Here is a 21,185-nt window from a genome sequence, read left to right on the forward strand (position 1 = left end):
TTGCAGCCTTGCATTTTCAGTTCAGCTGGTATTGAGGACGAGCCTGCAGACAACAACAAATATAGAGAAACCCAGTAATATGTTCACCTCTGCTCATTTGAAAGTATTCCATCATCTGCTTTCTGCAATGCATCTTATTTTTTGTGAGCATTGCTGTGCTGTGAATTAAGCTAATCCTTTTTCAACCACCCTTGTATCTCAAAGTCCAGAGCAGCAAAAAAAAAGGTTAAGAATTAATTCAGAATATCAGAGCACAAAATACCAGATTTTCCGTTTACTCAAATGAATTTTCACATCATCCTGCAGCTAAGCTTCTCTGCTTCCTCTGGTGAAGGTGTAAGCCCATCCTCTGCTTCTGAGTGACAGCCCCCCTGAGAGGTGAATTCCTCACTCCCCCTTTAAATCAAGCACAGCACACGTAAAAAAAAAAACACACTGCTCGTCCAGCTGCTAAACGGCCACATGGTGGAGCCTTACTGGGGCTGCATTCTACTCTTCTTAGCATAGCTGATTTAACCTCATCGATTCCAGAAGTCCTGTAACAATCACAACCAGAACAAATAAATAAATAAAGCAGCATAAAAGGTTGTGTATAAGAAGCCAGTGTTTATACCACACATTGCAGACTTTCCAGCACACATGGCTTTTCCAAGCTCCAGCCCCAGCTGCAGTGACAGCAGCAGTGTCACCTGCAGAAGCAGCAGCCATCAGTATGGGACAGAAGAGCATCACAACTTGTCCCACACAGGTCACCTTTTAGTAGCCGTCTTCCTGGGAATCATTGGAAGTTTGGGGTTCTTTAATAACCTGCTGGTTCTCATCCTCTTCTGCCAGTATAAAGTTCTGCGCTCTCCTATTAACATGCTGCTGATGAACATTTCCATTAGTGATCTAATGGTCTGTATTCTAGGGACCCCTTTTAGCTTTGCTGCCAGCACACAGGGACACTGGCTAATAGGTGAGGCTGGCTGTATATGGTATGGATTCGTCAACACACTTTTTGGTGAGTGTCAGTAGTGTATGTCAAACTGCCAGTGAAACTGCATGTTCCTGCTGAACAGTAAATATTAAACCATGTGGAGAATTGCATTATTGCAAATGCTGAATAGAACTCACATGGATAACTTTTAAATGCTAAATTTATAGTATACTATTATATAACATTCAAATTCTCCACATTTAAACATAATAGTATAGTCACACATTACTATTTATGTAGATATGTAATTATTACATTTATAGTGTAAATTGACCTGTGACTTGGATAATTATTTTTGCATGTTAAACTTGTAGCTGTAAAATATCAAGATAGTTTTAATAACAGTGTTGCAGAATCTGTTGGAGCTCTATAAATAACTAATAATAATAAAAGATGAAAAACAGCAGATTATGTGGGCTTTTATCCATGTGTAGTGATTCATCTTTTTAAATGATAGAAAGTATTTTAGTTTAGTTTGAAATCCATTTGTGACTAAAATATTGCAAACACAATATACTACCACACTTCCTTGAGAGCAAGTGGTATAGAGGTGTAATATTCAATTAGCCACCTTCCTTGCCCTTTCAGATTGCTAGTACAAGGTGACAGTAACAAGGATTGTCAGGCACTTAGAGCCTCTCTGAAACTCTATTTATATATACCAAATGGCTCTAGTCTGTACATAGTTTTAAAGTACTCAGCATTTTATGAACTTGTTTTCATTTGTAGTCCACAGTTAGAAAATGATGCATACTTCGGAAAGTAGTGAAATTGTATGGAATTTCATAGTGATGTTTGTGTTCCAAGCAAAGAGCAATCGGTAAAGGATTCCTAGATTTAAGTTCTGATCCGTTTTAGTAAGAAGAGGTGATGCAAATTGGATTCTGAAGAGCATGTTTTGTTAAGCTACACAAATTTGACTGTAATTGAATTGTTTTTCAGTTATCTTTTTTGAAGCTGCAGAGAAGATTGGTTGTAAATTTCAAATTTCAGATCTAATGGTTAAAGGGACACTGAACCCAAATTTTTTCTTTCATGATTCAGATAGAGCTGCAATTTTAAGCAACTTTCCAATTTACTTCTATTAGCAATTTTTCTTCAATCTCTTGCTATCTTTATTTAAAAAAGAAGGCATCTAAGCTAAGGAACCAGCAAATGTTTGGTTCAGAACCACGGACAGCACTTGTTTCTTGGTGCTGTCCAATCAGCAAGGACAACCAAGGTTGTTCACCAAAAATGGGCCGGCATCTAAACTTGCATTCTTGCTTTTCAAATAAACATATGACGAGAATGAAAAAAAATTGATAATATAAGTAAATTAGAAAGTTGCTTAAAATTGCATGCTCTCTCTGAATCACAAAAGAAAAAAATTGGGTTCAGTGTCCCTTTAAAGTGTGAACTTTAAAGGGACATGAAACCCATTTTTTTTTTTTGCAACTTTGAACAGCTTTCCAATTTACTTCTATTGTTTAATTTGCTTAATTATCTTGAAAGCATTTTCTGAAAAATCTAAATATGCTCAGTAGCTCCTCAATGGTGCCTGCACATAGATGTATCATGTGATTGGCTCACCCATGTGCAGTGCTATTTCTTCATCAAAGGATATATAAAGAATTAAGCAAATTATATAATAGAAGTAAATTGGAACATTGTTTAAAATTGTTTTCTCTTGCTGAATGATGAAATAACTATTTTGTGTTTCATGTCCCTTTAATAGATTCTTAGTTAGAATTCTGCTTTAGTTGTTGGTAAATGTTTGCTTAAAGACCATCAAATACAGTAGAATTTCATAATCAAACTTTACATAATAAAAAGTCAATGGAATAGCAGTTACTTTTAATTTTAAATGAGCAATAGATTTTTTTCTAACAAATTTCAAAAATTTAATTAATTTTGTCGGCCGCCTGTATCACATGACAGACATTAGCCAATCATAGACTCCTATATGTATACACTATGAGTTTTTGCACATGCTCAGTAGGAACTGGTGCCTCATAAAGTGTGCATATAAAAAGACTGTGCTCAGTTTGTTAATGGCAATAAATTGGAAACTTTCTTAAAATGATGCTCTATCTGAATTATGAAAGTTTAATTTTAAATGTCATATCCATTTAAAGTGTTTCTTTAAATGGATATGACACTCAAAAATGTCTGTTTCATTAAAGAGGATGGTTCAAAATATATTACAATGCTTTATTTTAAAAAAGGATGGACTTATAGCTTTTTAAAAGGGCACAAATGCAGCTTTTATTTTATTGACCTATAACTAAAGTATCAGTTGAAACTTGTCAGCTCACACTATGGGATACTGGATTGCACACAGTCACCACGTTCCTTTGTTTTACTCATTAACATTATTTTTAAATTAATTACAAATACTTTGTTACTTTTTCCATTTTGCTGAATAAAACAACTTTTTTACTGTGAGCGTTGTCCCTGTCAGTCAGGGAGCTGTAGAAACCTAGTTCTCCAGAATTACATACTTCCTGATTGTTTCACTTTGAATTTAAATAATTTTAGTTTAAGAATTTTTTATGAAAAAAAAAATGTGTTTCTTGTTTAAAGGAACATGAAACCCAAACTATTTCTTTCAGAAGTCAGACTAAGCATACAATTGTAATGCATTACTGCTTCTGAAACTACCTAGGTATTCTTTTAACAAAGGATACCAAGAGAATAGAGCAAATTTGATAATACATGTAAATTGGAAAGTTTAAAATTGCATGCTCCATCTGAATCATAAAAGAAAAAATAGGGGTTTCATGTCCCTTTGTTCATGTCCGTTTGTTCATGTCCCTGCTGTTTCATCTCTATGAGAGAATTTTTTTAAAGTGATATGCAACATTATCCTAGCTACAGCCTTTCAAAAACAAAAGAGATTTGAGAGATATACCCTCCATAGGTATACTTACCTTCCCTTCCTCGTCAGCCTCTTATGATTTATTTCTTTCTCAAAATTGTCTCACAGGTGCGCTGTATAATCACAGTGCTCCCGATCACAGGATTGAGCTAAATGTAGAGCCCTCCTGCGCTGGGTAAAGCTTTAGACGGATTTAACGAGTGCAGGAATGCACTACATTTAGTTCAGTGGCATGATCAGGTGCACTGTGATTAGACAGCACGTCCATGACACGCTTTTGAAAAAAGACACAATGGAAGAGGCTGGCGTGGAGTGGAAGGTAAGTATACCTATGTGGGGTTAAATCTCTAAAATCTTTTTTGTTTTTGAAGGTGTCGCTAGGATAATGTTTCATAATTTTGCACATAGAGCAGAATTATGTAACTTTTTTTTTACACTTACTGTCCCTTTAAACACTATGTTCCTTTAATAAAATGTATTTCCGATGAAGTTGGGTGGAAATAAATATAGCATCTTCTTTCTAATCAGGGAAATTTAAATCAGTATTAGAAAATTCTATCATTCCTTTAACCAGTATTTCAAATACGCACCATTCTTAGACACTTGCCAAGTGCAGGAGGGGACACTGCTGAAATATATATTTCAGCAGTAAAACATATATTTTGGATGAGGTTTTTTATTTTTCCATTTCTGACGTAGGGAGTAGAGTGCATCTTTAAAAAAAAAATGTTATAAAGCTTTATGTATTAGCGAGCACTGGAAGTAGAACAGGAAATATTCATAACTTTGATTGGTTTATTCTGCCATTATGCTTAAATTAAATTTAAAAGCAAAGCTAATTCATTTGAAAACAAATTAAAGTGACTGTAATATTAGTATCCTACTTTTTATAACCATTCTGTTTTTAATTGGGCTAACTCAGAAGTGTATTCTAATTCTTTAGGAACAGTGTCATCTCTAGGACTTTCTTAGAGGGGAGAACTTGCCAAAGACCCACCAGTGTTTTTGTGAGTGGGCTCTAGTCCTCTGTGGGTGGTTTCAGGTGTGTTATGGGCAGGGTCGGGGCAAAGCGGTGGTGGGGAAGAGAGGGTCTATCATAGTTGGGAGGCACATGGGAGGGCTAAGTGTCCCCATTGCCCCCTTGTGATGCTACTGTCAGGACTTTTGTTTGCACATTTCACCATTATCTCATCTAGGTATTAATCAAACTTCTTCATATGCCAATTACTTACAGTTATCTACTGATAATCATTTCTACTACTGATCTATACTGTATCTGATCACTTTAACTCCTGTTTTCTGTATAACCTATTACATTGAATTTCCGTATTACATCAAAAAATATTTTCTTACAGCTCTTGCTGTAACTTGTGCTGTTGTCCCATGAAGCCTGTCTCTATAATTTAATGTATTGTTCTCTGTAAGCTCTCACTATGGGGCAGATGATCTAAAACTCTCTGGGCTTGTAACATTTTCTAATAAATCTCACCAGTACTATGAAGCCTTCTTTTTCAAATAAAGATAGCAAGATAACAAAGAAAAATTGATAATAGGAGTAAATTAGAAAGTTGCTTAAAATTGCATGCTCTATCTGAATCACAAAAGAAACATTTTTGGTTCATCTGAAATTTTTGTAACAAATATTCTGGGAAATTAGTTTCCGTGAATATCCATTGGCTGCACTATACTGAATTTTAGTTAAACATTTAACATTTATTTTCTTTAAAATGAATTAAAATGTTTAACGCTACAGGTGACAAAGTTCTCTTGTAGCTTTAAACTTACCTTTTGTATGCTGGAGAGCAATGCTAACTAGATCCTCTTCCTGCCAGGGCCCAGGCCGAGCTTATAGCAGGCTGAACACGCTCGGTACCCAGGACCTGGACTAACGTTAGTGCAAGTCCTGGGAACTTCCTGGGGCTCTGGCAAGAAGAGGATCTGGTTAGCATTGCTCTCCAGCACACACAAAGTAAGTATAAAGCTACAAGTGAACCTTTTCACCTGTAGCTTAAAAACATTTACATTAATTTTAACAAAACACTCTCTAATAAAAATGATAAAAAATAAAACAAAATTGCATTACAAATAAGGGCTCAAACATATGAGGTCTCTGGTTTTAAAAAAATGCTTGCAAAGAGCATTAAGATTGAGATACTTACATATACATGTCTAAATATGTATATACGCTCACCGGCCATTTTATTAGGTACACCTTGCTAGTACCAAATTGGGCCATTTTTTCCTTAAGAACTGTCTTTATTCTTTGTGACATACATTCAACATGGTGTTAGAAACATTCCTCAGAGATTTTGGTCCATATTGACATGATAGCATCACGCAGTTGCTGCAGATTTATCGGCTGCACATCCATGATGCAAATCTCCCGTTCCACCAAATCCTAAAGGTGCTCTATTGGATTGAGATCTGGTGACTGTGGAAGCCATTGGAGTACAGTGAACTCGTTGTCATGTTCAAGAAACCAGTTTGAGATGATTTGTGCTTTGTGACATGGTGCATTATCCTGCTGAACGTAGCCATCAGAAGATGGGTACACTGTAGTAATAAAGGGATGGACATGGTCAGCAACAATACTCAGGTAGGCTGTGACATTTAAACAATGTTCAATGGGTACTAAGGGGCCCAAAGTGTGCCAAGAAAATATCCCCCACACCATTACACCAACACCACCAGCCTAAAACTTTGGTACAAGGCAGGATGGATCCATGCTTTCATGTTTTTATGCCAAATTCTAACCCTACCATCTGAATGTCACTGCTGAAATTGAGATTCATCAGACCAGGCAATGGGTTTCCAATCTTCTATTGTCCAAGTTTGGTGAGCCTGTGCGAATTGTAGCCTCAGTTTCTTTTTCTCAGCTGACAGGAGTGGCACCCGGTGTGGTCTTCTGCTGCTGTAGACCACCCTTGTGTTGTTTCAGACTTGTTTGTTAGTTCCTGTGTTCCAGTTCCTGTGTATTACCTGGCTTGTCTGACGTCCCATCTAGTTCCTGATCCCTGGCTTTTCCTACTTCCTGATTACGGCTCGTCTGACTACTCGCTTTTGCTCCTGACATCGCTCATCTGACTACCAGCTCTGGCTTTGACTCCTGGCTTGTCTTTTGGCTTGTGGACTTTTTATTATTTTTTGTTATTAATATAGGTGTGATTATTTTTTCACTTCACGTCTCAGTCTGATTCCTGATACCCTGACATTATGCAAGGGCCTATGTTTTTATTCCCACCCATGCTTCCCTCTCCTCCCATGCCTCCTGGTCCCGAGTCACCAGGTTCTGCTGAGCCAATACAGTTGGGATTCATGCATCTCTCCGTGGCGGAGAGGGCCTTTAGGAGGAGGGAGGGGCTTTGCCTCTATTGTGGGTTACAGTGCCACCTTTTAACGCTGGGAAATGCTCGCACCTAAGGTCCTGTATGGGGGCAGACCATGGGTGGTTTATACTCATCCCCGGAACCGCTAAAGTAGAAACCTTTGGTCATGGTTTTCCTTTCCTGGGTGGACTCCTCCATAGTCATCCAGGCTCTTGTTGACTCCGGTACTGCGGGCTATTTCATTGACAGTGCTTTTGTATTACAGCACTCCATTCCTGTATTGCCTCCATCCCGTTCCGCTTACTATTGAGGCCATTGATAGCAGACTTCTTCAACCCGCACTCATTACCCTCTGTCTGTTGTGGAGAATTGTGCTATGGAGGAGTATGTTGCCAATGCTCAGTCGCGGGGGTTCATCCGCAAATCCTGCTCTCGTGCAGGGGCTGGCTTCTTCTTTGTGAAGAAAAAGGGTGGTAAGTTAAGACCATGCATCGATTAAAGGGGTCTTAATTGTCTTACCATTAAGAATGCTTACCCTATTCCCCTCATTACGGAACTCTTCGACCACCTCAAGGGAGCTATGGTCTTTTCTAAACTTGATTCGAGAGGAGCGTACAATCTCATTAGGATCAAGGAGGGCTACGAATGGAAAACAGCATTTAACACCAGGAGCGGGCATTATGAATATCTTGTAATGCCCTTTGGCCTATGTAATGCTCCTGCTGTTTTCCAGGAATTTATTAATGATGTCCTATGAGATATGTCGCAACAGTTTGTTGTGGTGTACTTAGACAACATCCTCTTACACTCACCCACACTTGAGGCTCATCATTCTGATGTCACATGTGTACTTCAGAGACTACGTGAGAATGGCCTGTTTTGTAAACTCAAGAAATGTGAGTTACATCAGACTCAAGTAACCTTCCTAGGTTATGTAATCTCCGTTGCAGGGTTCTCCATGGATCCTGACAAGTTGTCGGCAGTTCTGCATTGGCCTCGCCCAGTTGGTCTTCGTTCTATTCAACAATTTGTGGGGTTCGCCAATTACTATAGAAAGTTTATTAAAAACTTTTCTTCCTTGGTCAAACCTATCACAGACATGACCCGTATAGAGAATGATCCACTCCATTGGTCACCTACTGCCATTATGGTCTTTGAGAGTCTTAAGACTGCCTTTGCTGCTGCTCCAGTTCTGACTAATCCCAATCCTGTCTTGCCTTTCGTTCTTGAGGTCAATGCATCTGAGACTGTAATAGTTGCCCTCTTGTCTCAACGTCCTACGCCTGATGGTTCCTTGCATCCATGCGTTTTTTTCTCTAAGAAATTGTCTCCAGCGGAGTGCAATTATGAAATTGGTGACAGGAAATTACTGGCCATAATTTTGGCACTCAAGGAATGAGGGTACTAGCGTACCTGTGCTCATTCTTACTGACCATAGGAATTTAACTTGTCTATCCGAAGCAAAACGTTTGTCGCCCGACAGGCCAGATGGGCACTGTTTTTGTCTCAATTTAATTATGTGGTCTCCTACCGTCCTGGTAGTAAGAATGTTTGGGCTGATGCCCTCTCTCGACAATTTTCGCCTCTGTCCAAGGAGGAGTCTGTACCTACTCCAGTTATACATCCTGACCATATTTTGGCCACTATACAGTACATACTAATTTGACTTCTCCCTTGGGGGGAGGAGATCCTGGCTGCACAAACCAATGCACCTCCTGAGAAACCTAGTGGTAAGTGCTTTGTACCTGAGAATCTTCTAACTAAACTATTGCACACTCACTACTATCCTAAAGCCGCAGGTCACCCGGGCAAGAACCAAGTGACAATTCTGGTGGCCAGGTCTTCGTTCTGATGTTGCTGTGTATGTTGCCTCCTTCTCAGTCTGTGCACAGAACAAGACTCCTCAACGTCTTCCTGTGGGTCTTCTCCAACCAATTGCTAATGGTGAGCATCCTTGGACACATCTTTCCATGGACTTCATTGTCGAGCTCCCTGTTTCCAATGTCAGTACTGTTTTCATAATGGTGGTTGACCATTTTTCTAAAATGTCACATTGCATTCTGCAGAACGGTATAATCAAGCTCTAGAACAGTTCCTCCATTGCTATGTCTCAGATCACCACAATAATTGGTCTGAACTGTTATCTTGGGCAGAGTTCACTCTTAATAGTGCTAATAATGCTTCCTCCCAGTTATCCCCATTCAGGGCGAATTATGGGTTTCAACCCTCCTTGTTGCTTGATTCATTCATGTCTCAGGGTATTCCTGCTTTGGAGGAGCATCTCCAGTAACTCCGTTCCACGTGGGTGCAGATTCAGGATTGTCTTCATTGGTCTATGCAGCACCAACAATTCTAGGCTGATCATAAGCGTCTGCCCGCGCCCTTGGCTACTCTTAGTGGTGGATCACTCGACTCGCGCGTCAATGAAGAACGCAGCTAGCTGCGAGAATTAGTGTGAATTGCAGGACACATTGATCATCGACACTTTGAACACACCCCGTGGCCTTGGGTTCCTCCTGGGGGCCACGCCTGTCTGATGGTCACCCAGATGAGTGAGCAGCGTCACACACTCTGAATTAGATTAAGTGATAGAGGTAAGCAAAAGGGCAGCCAGCAGCTAATAGCAAAAAAAGCATGGCTAAACACTGACACCTTGGTTGTAACAAATGGTTATTTCACATACTTTTGCCTTTCTATCATCTCGAACCAGTCTGCCCATTCTCCTCTGACCTCTGACATCAACAAGGCATTCTTGTCCACACAACTGCCGCTCACTGGATATTTTTGCTTTTTTGGACTATTCTGTGTAAACCCTAGAGATGGTTGTGCGTGAAAATCACAGTAGATCAGCAGTTTTTAAATTCTCAGACCATCCCCTCTGGCACCCAAAACCATGCCATGTTCAGAGTCACTTAAATCCCCTTTCTTCACCATTCTGATGCTCAGTCTGAACTTCAGCAAGTCGTCTTCACCACGTCTAGATGCCTAAATGCATTGTGTTGCTGCTATGTGATTGGCTGATTAGCAATGTGTGTTACCAAGCAATTGAACAGGTGTACCTAATAAAGTGGCCGCCGCCGCCACCTACATTATACTTATTAACCCCTAATATGCTGCCCCCAACATCGCCAACACCTACATTATATTTATTAACCCCTAATCTCCCGCCCCCAATGTCGCTGAAACCTACCTACACTTATTAACCCCTAATCTGCCGCTGCCACTATATTAAATGTATTAACCCCTAAATCTAAGTCTAACCCTAACCCTAACACCCCCTAACTTAAATATAATTTAAATAAGTCTACATAAAGTTCCTATCATTACCTAAATTATTACTATTAAAAACTAAATACTTACCTATAAAATAAACCCTAAGCTAGCTACAATATAACTAATAATTACATTGTAGCTAGCTTAGGGTTTATTTTTATTTTACAGGCAAGTTTGTATTTATTTTAACTAGGTAGAATAGTTACTAAATAGTTATTAACTATTTAATAACTACCTAGCTAAAATAAATAAAAATTGACCTGTAAAATAAAACCTAACCTAAGTTACAATAACACCTATAGATCACCTTTTTATACTTTTTTACTCTTTTATATTTTTGTATCACCACTCTGTCCGATACCATATAAGTTAATGTATGAGAGGATATGCATCTAATAGTTGAGTAATTTCAACTCAATCTGATTGCAATTTCAAAAATCTTTCACTGTTTTTATCGTGTTTGTATGAATAAATCTGTACATTTTTTCACAAATCTTATCAACGTTTTGTGTGCATATATATCCCGGCCCACTGTGAGGCGCTCCCTAGATTCTAATATATACACTGTTCAATATCTATAGACAAGCTAGGTGTCTTGCTCTTTCTGGGGAGCTAGTTGGATACAGAGGAGACGCTGTGAGGAACACAACCTATCCTAACTAAAAAAACCTAAGCTCCCCTTTGCCCTGAAAAGGGCATTTGGATGGGCATTGCCCTTAAAAGGGCATTTAGCTCTATTGCTGCCCAAAACCCTAACCTAAAAATAAAACCCACCCATTATACCCTTAAAAAATCCTAACACTAACCCCCGAAGATTCACTTACCAGGAGAAGTCTTCATCCAAGCGGCAAGTAGTCCTCAAGGAAGCCGGCAGAACTGGGTATCCAGACGGGCAGAAGTGGTCCTCCAGACGGCAGAAGTCTTCATCCAAACGGCATCTTCTATCTTCATCCTTCCGACGCGGAGCGGCTCCATTTTCAAGACATCCGGCGCGGAGCATCCTCTTCAAAAAACGTCTTCATCGGAATGAATATCACTTTAAGTGACGTCATCCAAGATGGCGTCCATTAGATTCCGATTGGCTGATAGAATTCTATCAGCCAATCGAAATTAATGTAGAAAAAATCCTATTGGCTGATGTAATCAGCCAATATAATTGAACTTCAATCCTATTGGCTGATCCAATTAGCCAATAGGATTGAGCTCACATTCTATTGGCTGATTGTAACAGCCAATAGAATGCCAGCTCAATCCTATTGGCTGATTGCATCAGCCAATAGGATTTTTTCTACCTTAATTCCGATTGGCTATCAGCCAATCGGAATCTAAGGGAGGGACGCCATCTTTGATGACGTCACTTAAAGTGATATTCATTCCGAAGAAGACATCGTTTGAAGAGGATGCTCCGCGCCGGATGTTTTGAAGATGGAGCCTCTCCGCGGAAGGATGAAGATAGAAGATGCCGTCTGGATGAAGACTTCTGCCCGTCTGGAGGACCACTTCTGCCCGTCTGGAGAACCACTTCTGTCGGCTTCCTTGAGGACATCTTGCCGCTTGGATGAAGACTTCTCCCGGTAAGTGAATCTTCGGGGGTTAGTGTTAGGATTTTGTAAGGGTGTATTGGGTGGGTTTTATTTTTAGGTTAGGGCTTTGGGCAGCAGTAGAGCTAAATGCCCTTTTATGGGCAATGCCCATCCAAATGCCCTTTTCAGGGCAATAGGGAGCTTAGGTTTCTTTAGTTAGGCTTTTATTTAGGGGTTGGTTGCGTGTGTGGTGGGTTTTACTGTTGGGGGGGTTGTTTGTATTTTTTTACAGGTAAAAGAGCTGGTTTCTTTGGGGCAATGCCCCACAAAAGGCCCTTTTAAGGCTATTGGTAGTTTAGTTTAGGCTAGGGTTTTTATTTATTTTGGAGGGGCTTTTTTATTTTGATAAGGCTCTTAGATTAGGTGTAATTAGTTTAAAGATCTGTAATTTGTTTTTTACTTTCTGTAATTAAGTGGTGTTTTTTTGTGATTTAGCTAATTTAATTCAATTTATTTAATTGTATTTCATGTAGGTAATTTATTTAATTGTAGGGTTAGGTTAGGTGTTATTGTAACATAGGTTAGGTTTTATTTTACAGGTAAATTTGTTATATTGTAGCTAGCTTAGGGTTTATTTTACAGGTAAGTATTTAGTTTTAAATAGGAATAATTTAGTTAATGATAGTAATATTTATTTAGATTTATTTAAATTATATTTAAGTTAGGGGGTGTTAGGGTTAGGGTTAGACTTAAGTTTAAAGGGTTAATACATTTAGAATAGTGGCGGCGACATTGGACAGCAGATTAGGGGTTAATAAATGTAGGTAGGTGGCGGCGATGTTGGGGGCAGCAGATTAGGGGTTAATAAATATAATGTAGGTTGCGGCGATGTCCGGAGCGGAAGATTAGGGGTTAATAAGTATAATGTAGGTGGCGGCAATGTTAGGGGCAGCAGATTAGGGGTAATAATATTTAATTAGTGATTGCGAGGCGGGAGTGCGGCGGTTTAGGGGTTAATATGTTTATTATAGTGGTGGCGATGTCCGGAGCGGCAGATTAGGGGTTAAAAAATGTATTATAGTGTTTGCAATGCGGGAGGGCCTCGGTTTATGGGTTAATAGATAGTTTATGGGTGTTAGTGTACTTTTTAACACTTTAGTTATGAGTTGTATGCTACAGTGTTGTAGTGTAAAACTCATAACTACTGACTTTAGAATGCGTTACGGATCTTGTCGGTATAGGGTGTACCGCTCACTTTTTTCCCTCCCAGGACAGACTCATAATACCGGCACTATGGAAGTCCCATAGAAAAAAGGGTTTACAAAGTTTACGTAAGTCGGTTTGCGGTAAGGCCAACAAAGTGTGCGGTGCCCCTATACCTGCAAGACTCGTATTAGCAGCGGGCATAACAGTTAGGACCTGTTAATGCTGCTTTTTTACCTTAACGCACAACTCGTAATCTAGCCAATAGTAATGTAAAATATGCATTTTGCGCATTGCATTTCGCAATTTAGATATTAATTTTAAGGCACTTTAATAATAATTATTTAAAATTATTAAACATATTGTAAAATATTCTAAATAATCTATAGGATATATTTATATATTTTACAGTATGTTTAATATTTGTTAATATTTTTAAAATTTTATATGTAATATTTTAATAACGCAACTTAATATTTTTATTTGCCCTAACCCAACCAAGTTAAAATCTAAATTGCAAAACACGATGTGCAAAATGCATATTTTACTTTCCTATGTTCTTTGCATAGAAAATAATGTACTTTAAATTAATATATATATATATATATATATATATATATATATATATATATATATATATATATATATATATAACACAGGAATGGACCGCACTCACAGACTGGATTGGGTACACATCCTAAGCCACTACGTCAAGGTCTCCCCATTCCTGGAACCCTAAACCAGCACCCACAAAATGCATACTTTAAAAAAAAAAACAACTGGAAACCTCCAAGGGTGACACAGGCTTTTGTAATCTCCCCTATGTAAATACAAAACATAGGAATGGACCACACTCACAGACTGGACTGGGTACACATCCTAAGCCACTGTTAACTCCACAGCCCTGAACACTTACAGACAGCTGCACAGTTCCCAGCAACCCAGGCAGTTAACCCCTTAACAGCCTTGGTGACAGGCCCACAGGGAAGCATTACAAACATTATAAACACAACACACAGAAAACCTGGCACTCACCAGCAGATACTCAGTAATGTGTTTTGTATTTACATAGGGGAGATTACAAAACCCTGTGTCACCCTGGGAAGTTTCCAGTTGGTTTCTTTGAAAGTATTAATTTTGTGGGTGCTGGTTTAGGGTCCCAGGAAGGGGGAGACCTTGATGTGGTCCTGGGCTTGATCCTTTGGCGCCAAATGTAACTGACTTCCCCCAGTTTTGCTTTTAAACATTACTGAGTATCTGCTGGCGAGTGCCAGGTTTTAAATAGAAAATGTTTTGCTATGTGTAGAACAATGGAATGTGAAATATTTAATATTTCACGTAGGATGTTGCGCTCTTGAAAGTAGATAACATAATCCAATGTACATGTAAGTCTATGATGAATACTGTATCTTTTTGTTTGTTCTTTATTACCTTATATATATATATATATATATATATATATATATATATATATAGAGAGAGAGAGAGAGAGAGAGAGAGAGAGAGAGAGATCAAGAAAGTGTTTCTTTTTGTCACTATGTTCCATTTTTAATCTACATATGTTGCATAATGATTTAACTGCTGTAATCATTTACATAGTTTAATAGCGGAACCAAAAGAGATCATCTCTGTACTGATATTTACCCATTTTTTCACATCTCTGTTATTTCTCTAGTAAAGACATTAATGTACATCTTAATGGTAGAATCCTTAGTGGGGGGTTCAAATTTAGATTTTATCCTAAGTTTATTAGGTCCTACACTCTTAGTGGATGATTGAAAAAAGTCTTTAAGTTTGATATGACGTCGCAGTCAACCAGATTGTCAAAACCATTTATATTGGGAGTAGACACATAATTTAATCTGAAAGTGTTGAAAGTGGCGGTGCTGTGTCACCTCCAGGGAACCAAGCTGCCTATGTCCTTTGAGTCAACCTTGTTGCTTTCACCCCCAAAATAAAAGAGCTCACAATAGTATAGCAAATTTCAGACAATGTGGTAGGCACACAAACTGGTTATACTCATGAGATTGCAGTTAAAATAAGCCTTTTATTAAAATCATCAAAAAGGTATCTTCAGGTGCAGCTTCAGGTTTTATTTAAAATACAGCTCAACGCGTTTCAGCTAAAAGAAGCCTTTATCAAGAGCATAAAGTTAAAATAATTTCTGAGAAATTGTTTTAACGTTATGCTCTTGATACAGGCTTCATTTGCAGACATGGACGTGGGCAGCTTGGTTCCTTAAAGGTGACACAGCGCCGCCACTTTCAACACTTTCTGCTTCTATACACGGTTTGGGAGAACCAGGGCTGGCAGCGAGCACCTGAAGGGAAGTGCTAACATTGCTTCATATTTTATCCTTTCTAATACATAATTTAAACCATTATTTAAAAAGGGGACCTATATCTCTTTTTGGAACCTTTTTTTTTATTTTTTAAACTGGAGTTTATTGACCTTGTTAAATGCCATTAACTAGGTATTTTAAATCCTGGAACTTTTGGAAAAGTGCTTATAACAATAAGTGAATGTTAATGATTGATGACCTATTGTTACAACACAGTCTAATATGCAATTGTATTATTTGTCTCCTTATGATTACATGGGTGATAGGATTAAATAATACATATTAGTTGTGTTTTCTAAACAATGACTAAGTGTATAGTTGGGGTGAGAGTGAATGAAATTTGTTGTTATCTAGCATCATAACAATTTTTTTATTTAGATGGTCTTTCATCCACCGGGATGAAAATTAGTATAAATAATTATGCTAATTAAAGACTGCCACAGTATGTGAATAAGTGACACTGTATACTGTACATTAGGAGCTTTCAAGTAAATATGGGTAAAGTTTTGAAAGGAAATATCCTATGCCGGCAAATTATAATGTATCCATTAGAAAGCTGCTAACATAAAGATGCAGTAACATTGTTTAGTCACACCCACCATAACATGATTAATGATGTATATAAACTCTCCAGTATAGGTAATGGTTATATGTAGGAGTAGCATGTTCATTTTCTCTTAAAGGAGATACATATATGACGTGTTGAAACTGTATCAGCTAAAGTAAGTTACTTTTGAATTTGTCAAAATTTTGTAACATATACTTTGCCTTAGTCTTTCATGGAAGTGAATGTGCTTCTTACACTCTTCGCCACTTCTGAGGTGGCAAAGAGAAATCACCAAGAGCTTGCTCGCTCTGGGTGATTCACAGTCGCGCGAGTGAAGCGGCCGCCATTACACACACATCGTATGCAGCAAAGGTGTGCAGACAACTTCTCAAATTGAGAAGCTTGTCTGCACGCCAGTGCATACCATGGGGCCCCAGGCATGCACTAAAATAATAAAATTAAAAATGTATACATTTTAATAAAAGGGATTATTTCAAAATGTGTTGTTTTCTGGTTGGTTGGTAGTGTAGTGTTTAAAATTAGGGAGAAAAGAAGGTAACAGAACAGAAAAGTAAAATGTTTTGCTAAACACTATGCTAAAAGTAGCATCTAAATTAGACAGTTTCTTATTTTACGGTCAAGGTACAAGAATTTGAGGAATGAATTATGAGAGAAAAAATTATTCCTGGTAGCATAAATGGGACAATTTAGTTAAAAACTTTTAAACTGGCTTTTGAACATGTAATATAAATGTAAAGGTTAGCAAGCAAAGGAACCCCTATAGGGCAAATAAAGTGAATAAATATACATGGGTCAGAACTGTAACCAAATTCATTTCAAAAGTCTTTAAAAAAGGCTTTAAAGTTCATATTATTAAATATTATTATTAAGAAAAGAAAATTGGGACATAGTTTAACAGGAGTATGTTGATAGCAATTTTTTAAAATAGGGTCCAATACATGTCCTCTTCTTTGTTTTTTAATTAAATGTAGTATATTTTTAGCCACGAAAAGAAAAAGTTGATGCTATAAATACATCCAAGAATGTACTGACATTAAATAGATTCTCTCAATAGCTCTCTCTTTAAAACTCCGAGTGACATTAATACAACTAGAAACCAAAATTAACTCTAGAGAGTCACAAGAATAATCAGGGCAACTAAAATAATTGCTGACGATACCCTTTTTAAAGCCATTGTTGAAATATTCCTGAGCACTAAAATGCATTGCTTTGCTAAACTGATTTTTATGCCAGCAGCAAGCTTTGCAGTTTGTGTGCATATAAGTTGAAATGCTTAATAGAAGTAACTGAATCTAAAATTTACCAGACGGAGGGTGAAGCTCTATTGGGTTCCGTAAAACTAAGCTATTAAAGAGACAGTCAAGTTCAAAATTAACTTTCATGATTCAAATAGGATATGTAATTTTAAACAACTTTCCAATTTACTTTTATCACCAATTTTGCTTTGTTCTCTTGGTATTCTTATTTGAAAGCTAAACCTATGAGGTTCATATGCTAATTTCTTAGACTTTGAATGCCACCTCTAATCTGAATGCATTTTGACAGTTTTTCACCACTAGAGGGCGTTAGTTCATGTTTTTCATATAGATAACATTGAGCTCACACACATGAAGTTACTTAGGAGTGAGCACTGATTGGCTAAAATGCAAGTTTGTCAAAATAATTAAAATAAGGGGGCAGTTTGCAGGCTCTGTCTGAATCATAAAATAAAAATGCTAGGTTTCATTTCCCTTTAATAAAGATTAGTAGTTTTCAGATACCAATTCATTTATACAATTTTATCATCTGTGCAAATTTTCCTTCAAGTGCAGACTGCTGTAATAAATAGAAGACTTCATGGTGCAATGTTTATCAGAATATTTTTTATTTAGTTTAGGTTTCAGATACCAGTTAGTTAATAACATTTGGTAGATTTCAGATAGAAGTTCATTAATACAATTTAGTAGGATTCAAATACAAATGTATGAGTACAATTTTCCCAGCTGTGTAAAATGTTATTCAAGTTCAGACTGCTGAAATAAATAGAAGTCTAAAATGATGCAACGTTCATCAGTAGATTTTTCTTTTGTTCAGGTTTCAGATACCAGTTCATTCATCAAAATGTCTCATCTGTGTTTTCTATTATATTTTTAATGAGTTTGGGATTCACAGGTTTCAATTAATTTATAAAGTGTCCCCTCCATTGTCTATTTTATTCTACTTTGACGAAAAAATGTTTGGAATTCTATAGAATACTTAGTCATTCTTTGAAATGCCTAGATAAGATATATAAGGTCAGAATAAAATACGCTCATTTCATGCTAGACATTCTATAGAATACACTTTGCCTGTAACATATACACTGATGAGTAAGCTAAACAATATAGTGATGATGAGAATCTATTCACAGATAATGACCACCTAGGCATACAATTATTTATAGATAGTCCCCCCAGCACTTTGACCCTGGTGCCACTGCACCTGTTGAACCAATGGCAGTTCCACCCCCGGAATTTACTAACTCAGCAATGTTTTTCTCTTATTTCCTTTCACCCAGATTGCAAGTTTAGCGCTGCCATTACAAGTTTTAGAAAAGCCACCTTGTGCGTGCTATATGGTGGCGATAAGCTCCATAGCGCACAAAATCCAAGGGCTGCTTTGGCGTGCTTGTGCACGCTTTCCACATAGACATTAATGGGGAGAAAGAGTTAGAAAAAAAAACTAACACCTGCGATCACGGAATGAAAATCTCCATAACGCAACCATATTGATGTCAATGGGGAAAAAAAAGTTATGTTTAAACCTAACACCCTAACATAAACCCCAAGTCTAAACACTCCTAATCTGCCGCCCCCGACATCGCCAACACTTAAATAAAGTTATTAACCCCTAATCTGCTGCTACCGACATCGCCGCCCATAATAAAAGCTGTTAACCCCTATTCCGCCACTCCCAGACATTGCCACCACTAAATAAAGTTATTAACCCCTAAACCTCTGGCCTCCTACATTGCCGCAACTAAATAAACCTATTAACCCCTAAACCGCCAGCTGCCCACATCGCAAAAAACTAAATTAAACAATTAACCCCTAAACCTAACAACTTTAAATTAAAATGACAATATCTTAAAATAAATAAAAAGTTACCTGTGAAATAAAAAAAAACTAAGTTTAAACTAACAATAACATAACTATTATACTAAACTATTATATTAAAATTAAAATAACTATCAATTAACAAAACTAAATTACACATTTAAAAAAACCTAACACTACTAAAAAAATTAAGTCTAAAATTACAAAAAAATAAAAAAATACTAAATTACGAAAAATAACAAACACTAAATTACGAAAAATAACAAACAAAATTATCAAAAATAAAAACAATTACACATAATCTAATAGCCCTATAAAAATAAAAAGCCCCCCAAAATAAAAAATGAAAACCCTAGCCTATAATAAACTACCAATAGCCCTTAAAAGGGCCTTTTGTAGGGCATTGCCCTAAAGAAATGAGCTCTTTTGCCTGAAAAAAATACAAAGCCCCCCCCAAAAAAAACCCACCACCTAACCAACCGCCCAAAATAAAAAACCTAACTCTAACAAAAACCTACGCTACCCATATAGGGCTATTAGATTTGGTGTAATTGTTTTTATTTTTGTTATTTTTCGTACTTTAGTAATTTTTGTAATTTTAGACTTACATTTTTTTAGTAGTGTTAGGTTTTGTTAATGTGTAATTTAGTTTATTTAATTGGTAGTTATTTTAATTTTAGTATAATAGTTATGTTAGGTTAAAGGGACAGTCAACACCAGAATTTTTGTTGTTTAAAAAGATAGATAATCCCTTTATTACCCATTTCCCAGTTTTGCAAAACCAACACTGTTATATTAATACACTTTTTATTTCTGTGACTAACTTGTATCTAAGCATCTTCTGACCGCCCCTAATCACATGACTTTTAGTTATTATCTATTGACTTGCATTTTAGCCAATTAGTGCAGTGTCTGCCACTAGCCACGAGCGTGATCACAATGCTATCTATATGGCCTACATGAGCTTGCTCTCCCCCGTTGTGAAAAGTAAATAAAATAGAGGCAGTCTTCAAGGGCTTAGAAATTATCATATGCACCTTCCTAGGTTTGCTTTCAACTAGACTACCAAGAGACCAAAGCAAAATTGTTGATAAAAGTAAATTGGAAAGTTGTTTAAAATTACATGCCATATTTGAAAAATTTAAGTTTTATTTGGACTTGACTGTCCCTTTAATTGTTAGTTTAAACTTAGTTTTTTTTAATTTCACAGATAAGTTTTTATTTATTTTAAGATAGGGATATTGTAATTTTAATTTAAAGTTAAGGAGTTGTTAGGTTTAGGGGCTAATAGTTTAATTTAGTTTTTTGCGGTGTGGGGGGCTGGCGGTTTAGTGGTTAATAGGTTTATTTAGTGGAGGTGATGTGGGAGGCCAGAGGTTTAGGGGTTAATAACTTTTATTAGTGGCGGCGATGTCGGGGAGTGGTGGAATAGGGGTTAATAACTTTATTATAGTGTCGGCGATGTCAGGGAGCAGCGGAATAAGGGTTAATAGCTTTATTATAGTGGCGGCAGTGTCTGGGAGCGGCGGAAGAGGGGTTAATAAGTTTTAAATAGTGCTTACGATGCGGGAGGTTGGTGGAATAGGGGTTAATAGCTTTATTATAGTGGCAGGGATGTGGGTGGGCGGGCGGCAGATTAGGGGTTAATAAGTTTTAAATAGTGTTTGCGATGCAGGAGGGCGGCGGTTTAGGGGTTAATAGGTAGTTTATGGGTGTTAGTGTACTTTGTAACAGTTTAGTTTTGTGAAACATTTTTGTGGTGCAAAACTCATAACTACTGGTCTCAGATTGCGGTATGGATCGTGTAGGTACAGGCTGTAACGCAAGCATTTTAGCCTCACCGCACAACCTGTAATACCGGTGCTATGGAAATCCCATGCAAAAATGTGATTTGACGTTGTGTTACAGGCTAAAATGCTTGCAGTATAGCTATACCGACAAGACTTGTAATGGCTGCGTTACTGTTTTTACGCTGAAATGGCCATTTTTGTCAGCGTTAAAACCATAACGCACAAATCGTAATCTAGCCGTTTGTTCC

General features: G+C 37.4%; 1 protein-coding gene and 1 non-coding gene across 2 annotated transcripts in view; both read left to right on the top strand.

Moving 5' to 3' along the window:
- LOC128657235 (parapinopsin-like) overlaps window positions 1–21,185 on the top strand; it is a 707,525-nt gene that overhangs the window by 175,978 nt on the left and 510,362 nt on the right. Inside the window, exon 2 of the mRNA XM_053711500.1 lies at window positions 626–1,003. Within this exon, the coding sequence (XP_053567475.1) occupies window positions 626–1,003 (378 nt within the window). The remainder of the gene's footprint in view (window positions 1–625; window positions 1,004–21,185) is intronic.
- On the top strand, window positions 9,554–9,708 carry LOC128658495 (5.8S ribosomal RNA). The gene has a single exon (XR_008402188.1). It is a non-coding gene; the product is annotated as a 5.8S ribosomal RNA (ribosomal RNA).

Source organism: Bombina bombina, chromosome 4, assembly GCF_027579735.1.
Source record: "Bombina bombina isolate aBomBom1 chromosome 4, aBomBom1.pri, whole genome shotgun sequence".
NCBI lineage: Eukaryota > Metazoa > Chordata > Amphibia > Anura > Bombinatoridae > Bombina > Bombina bombina.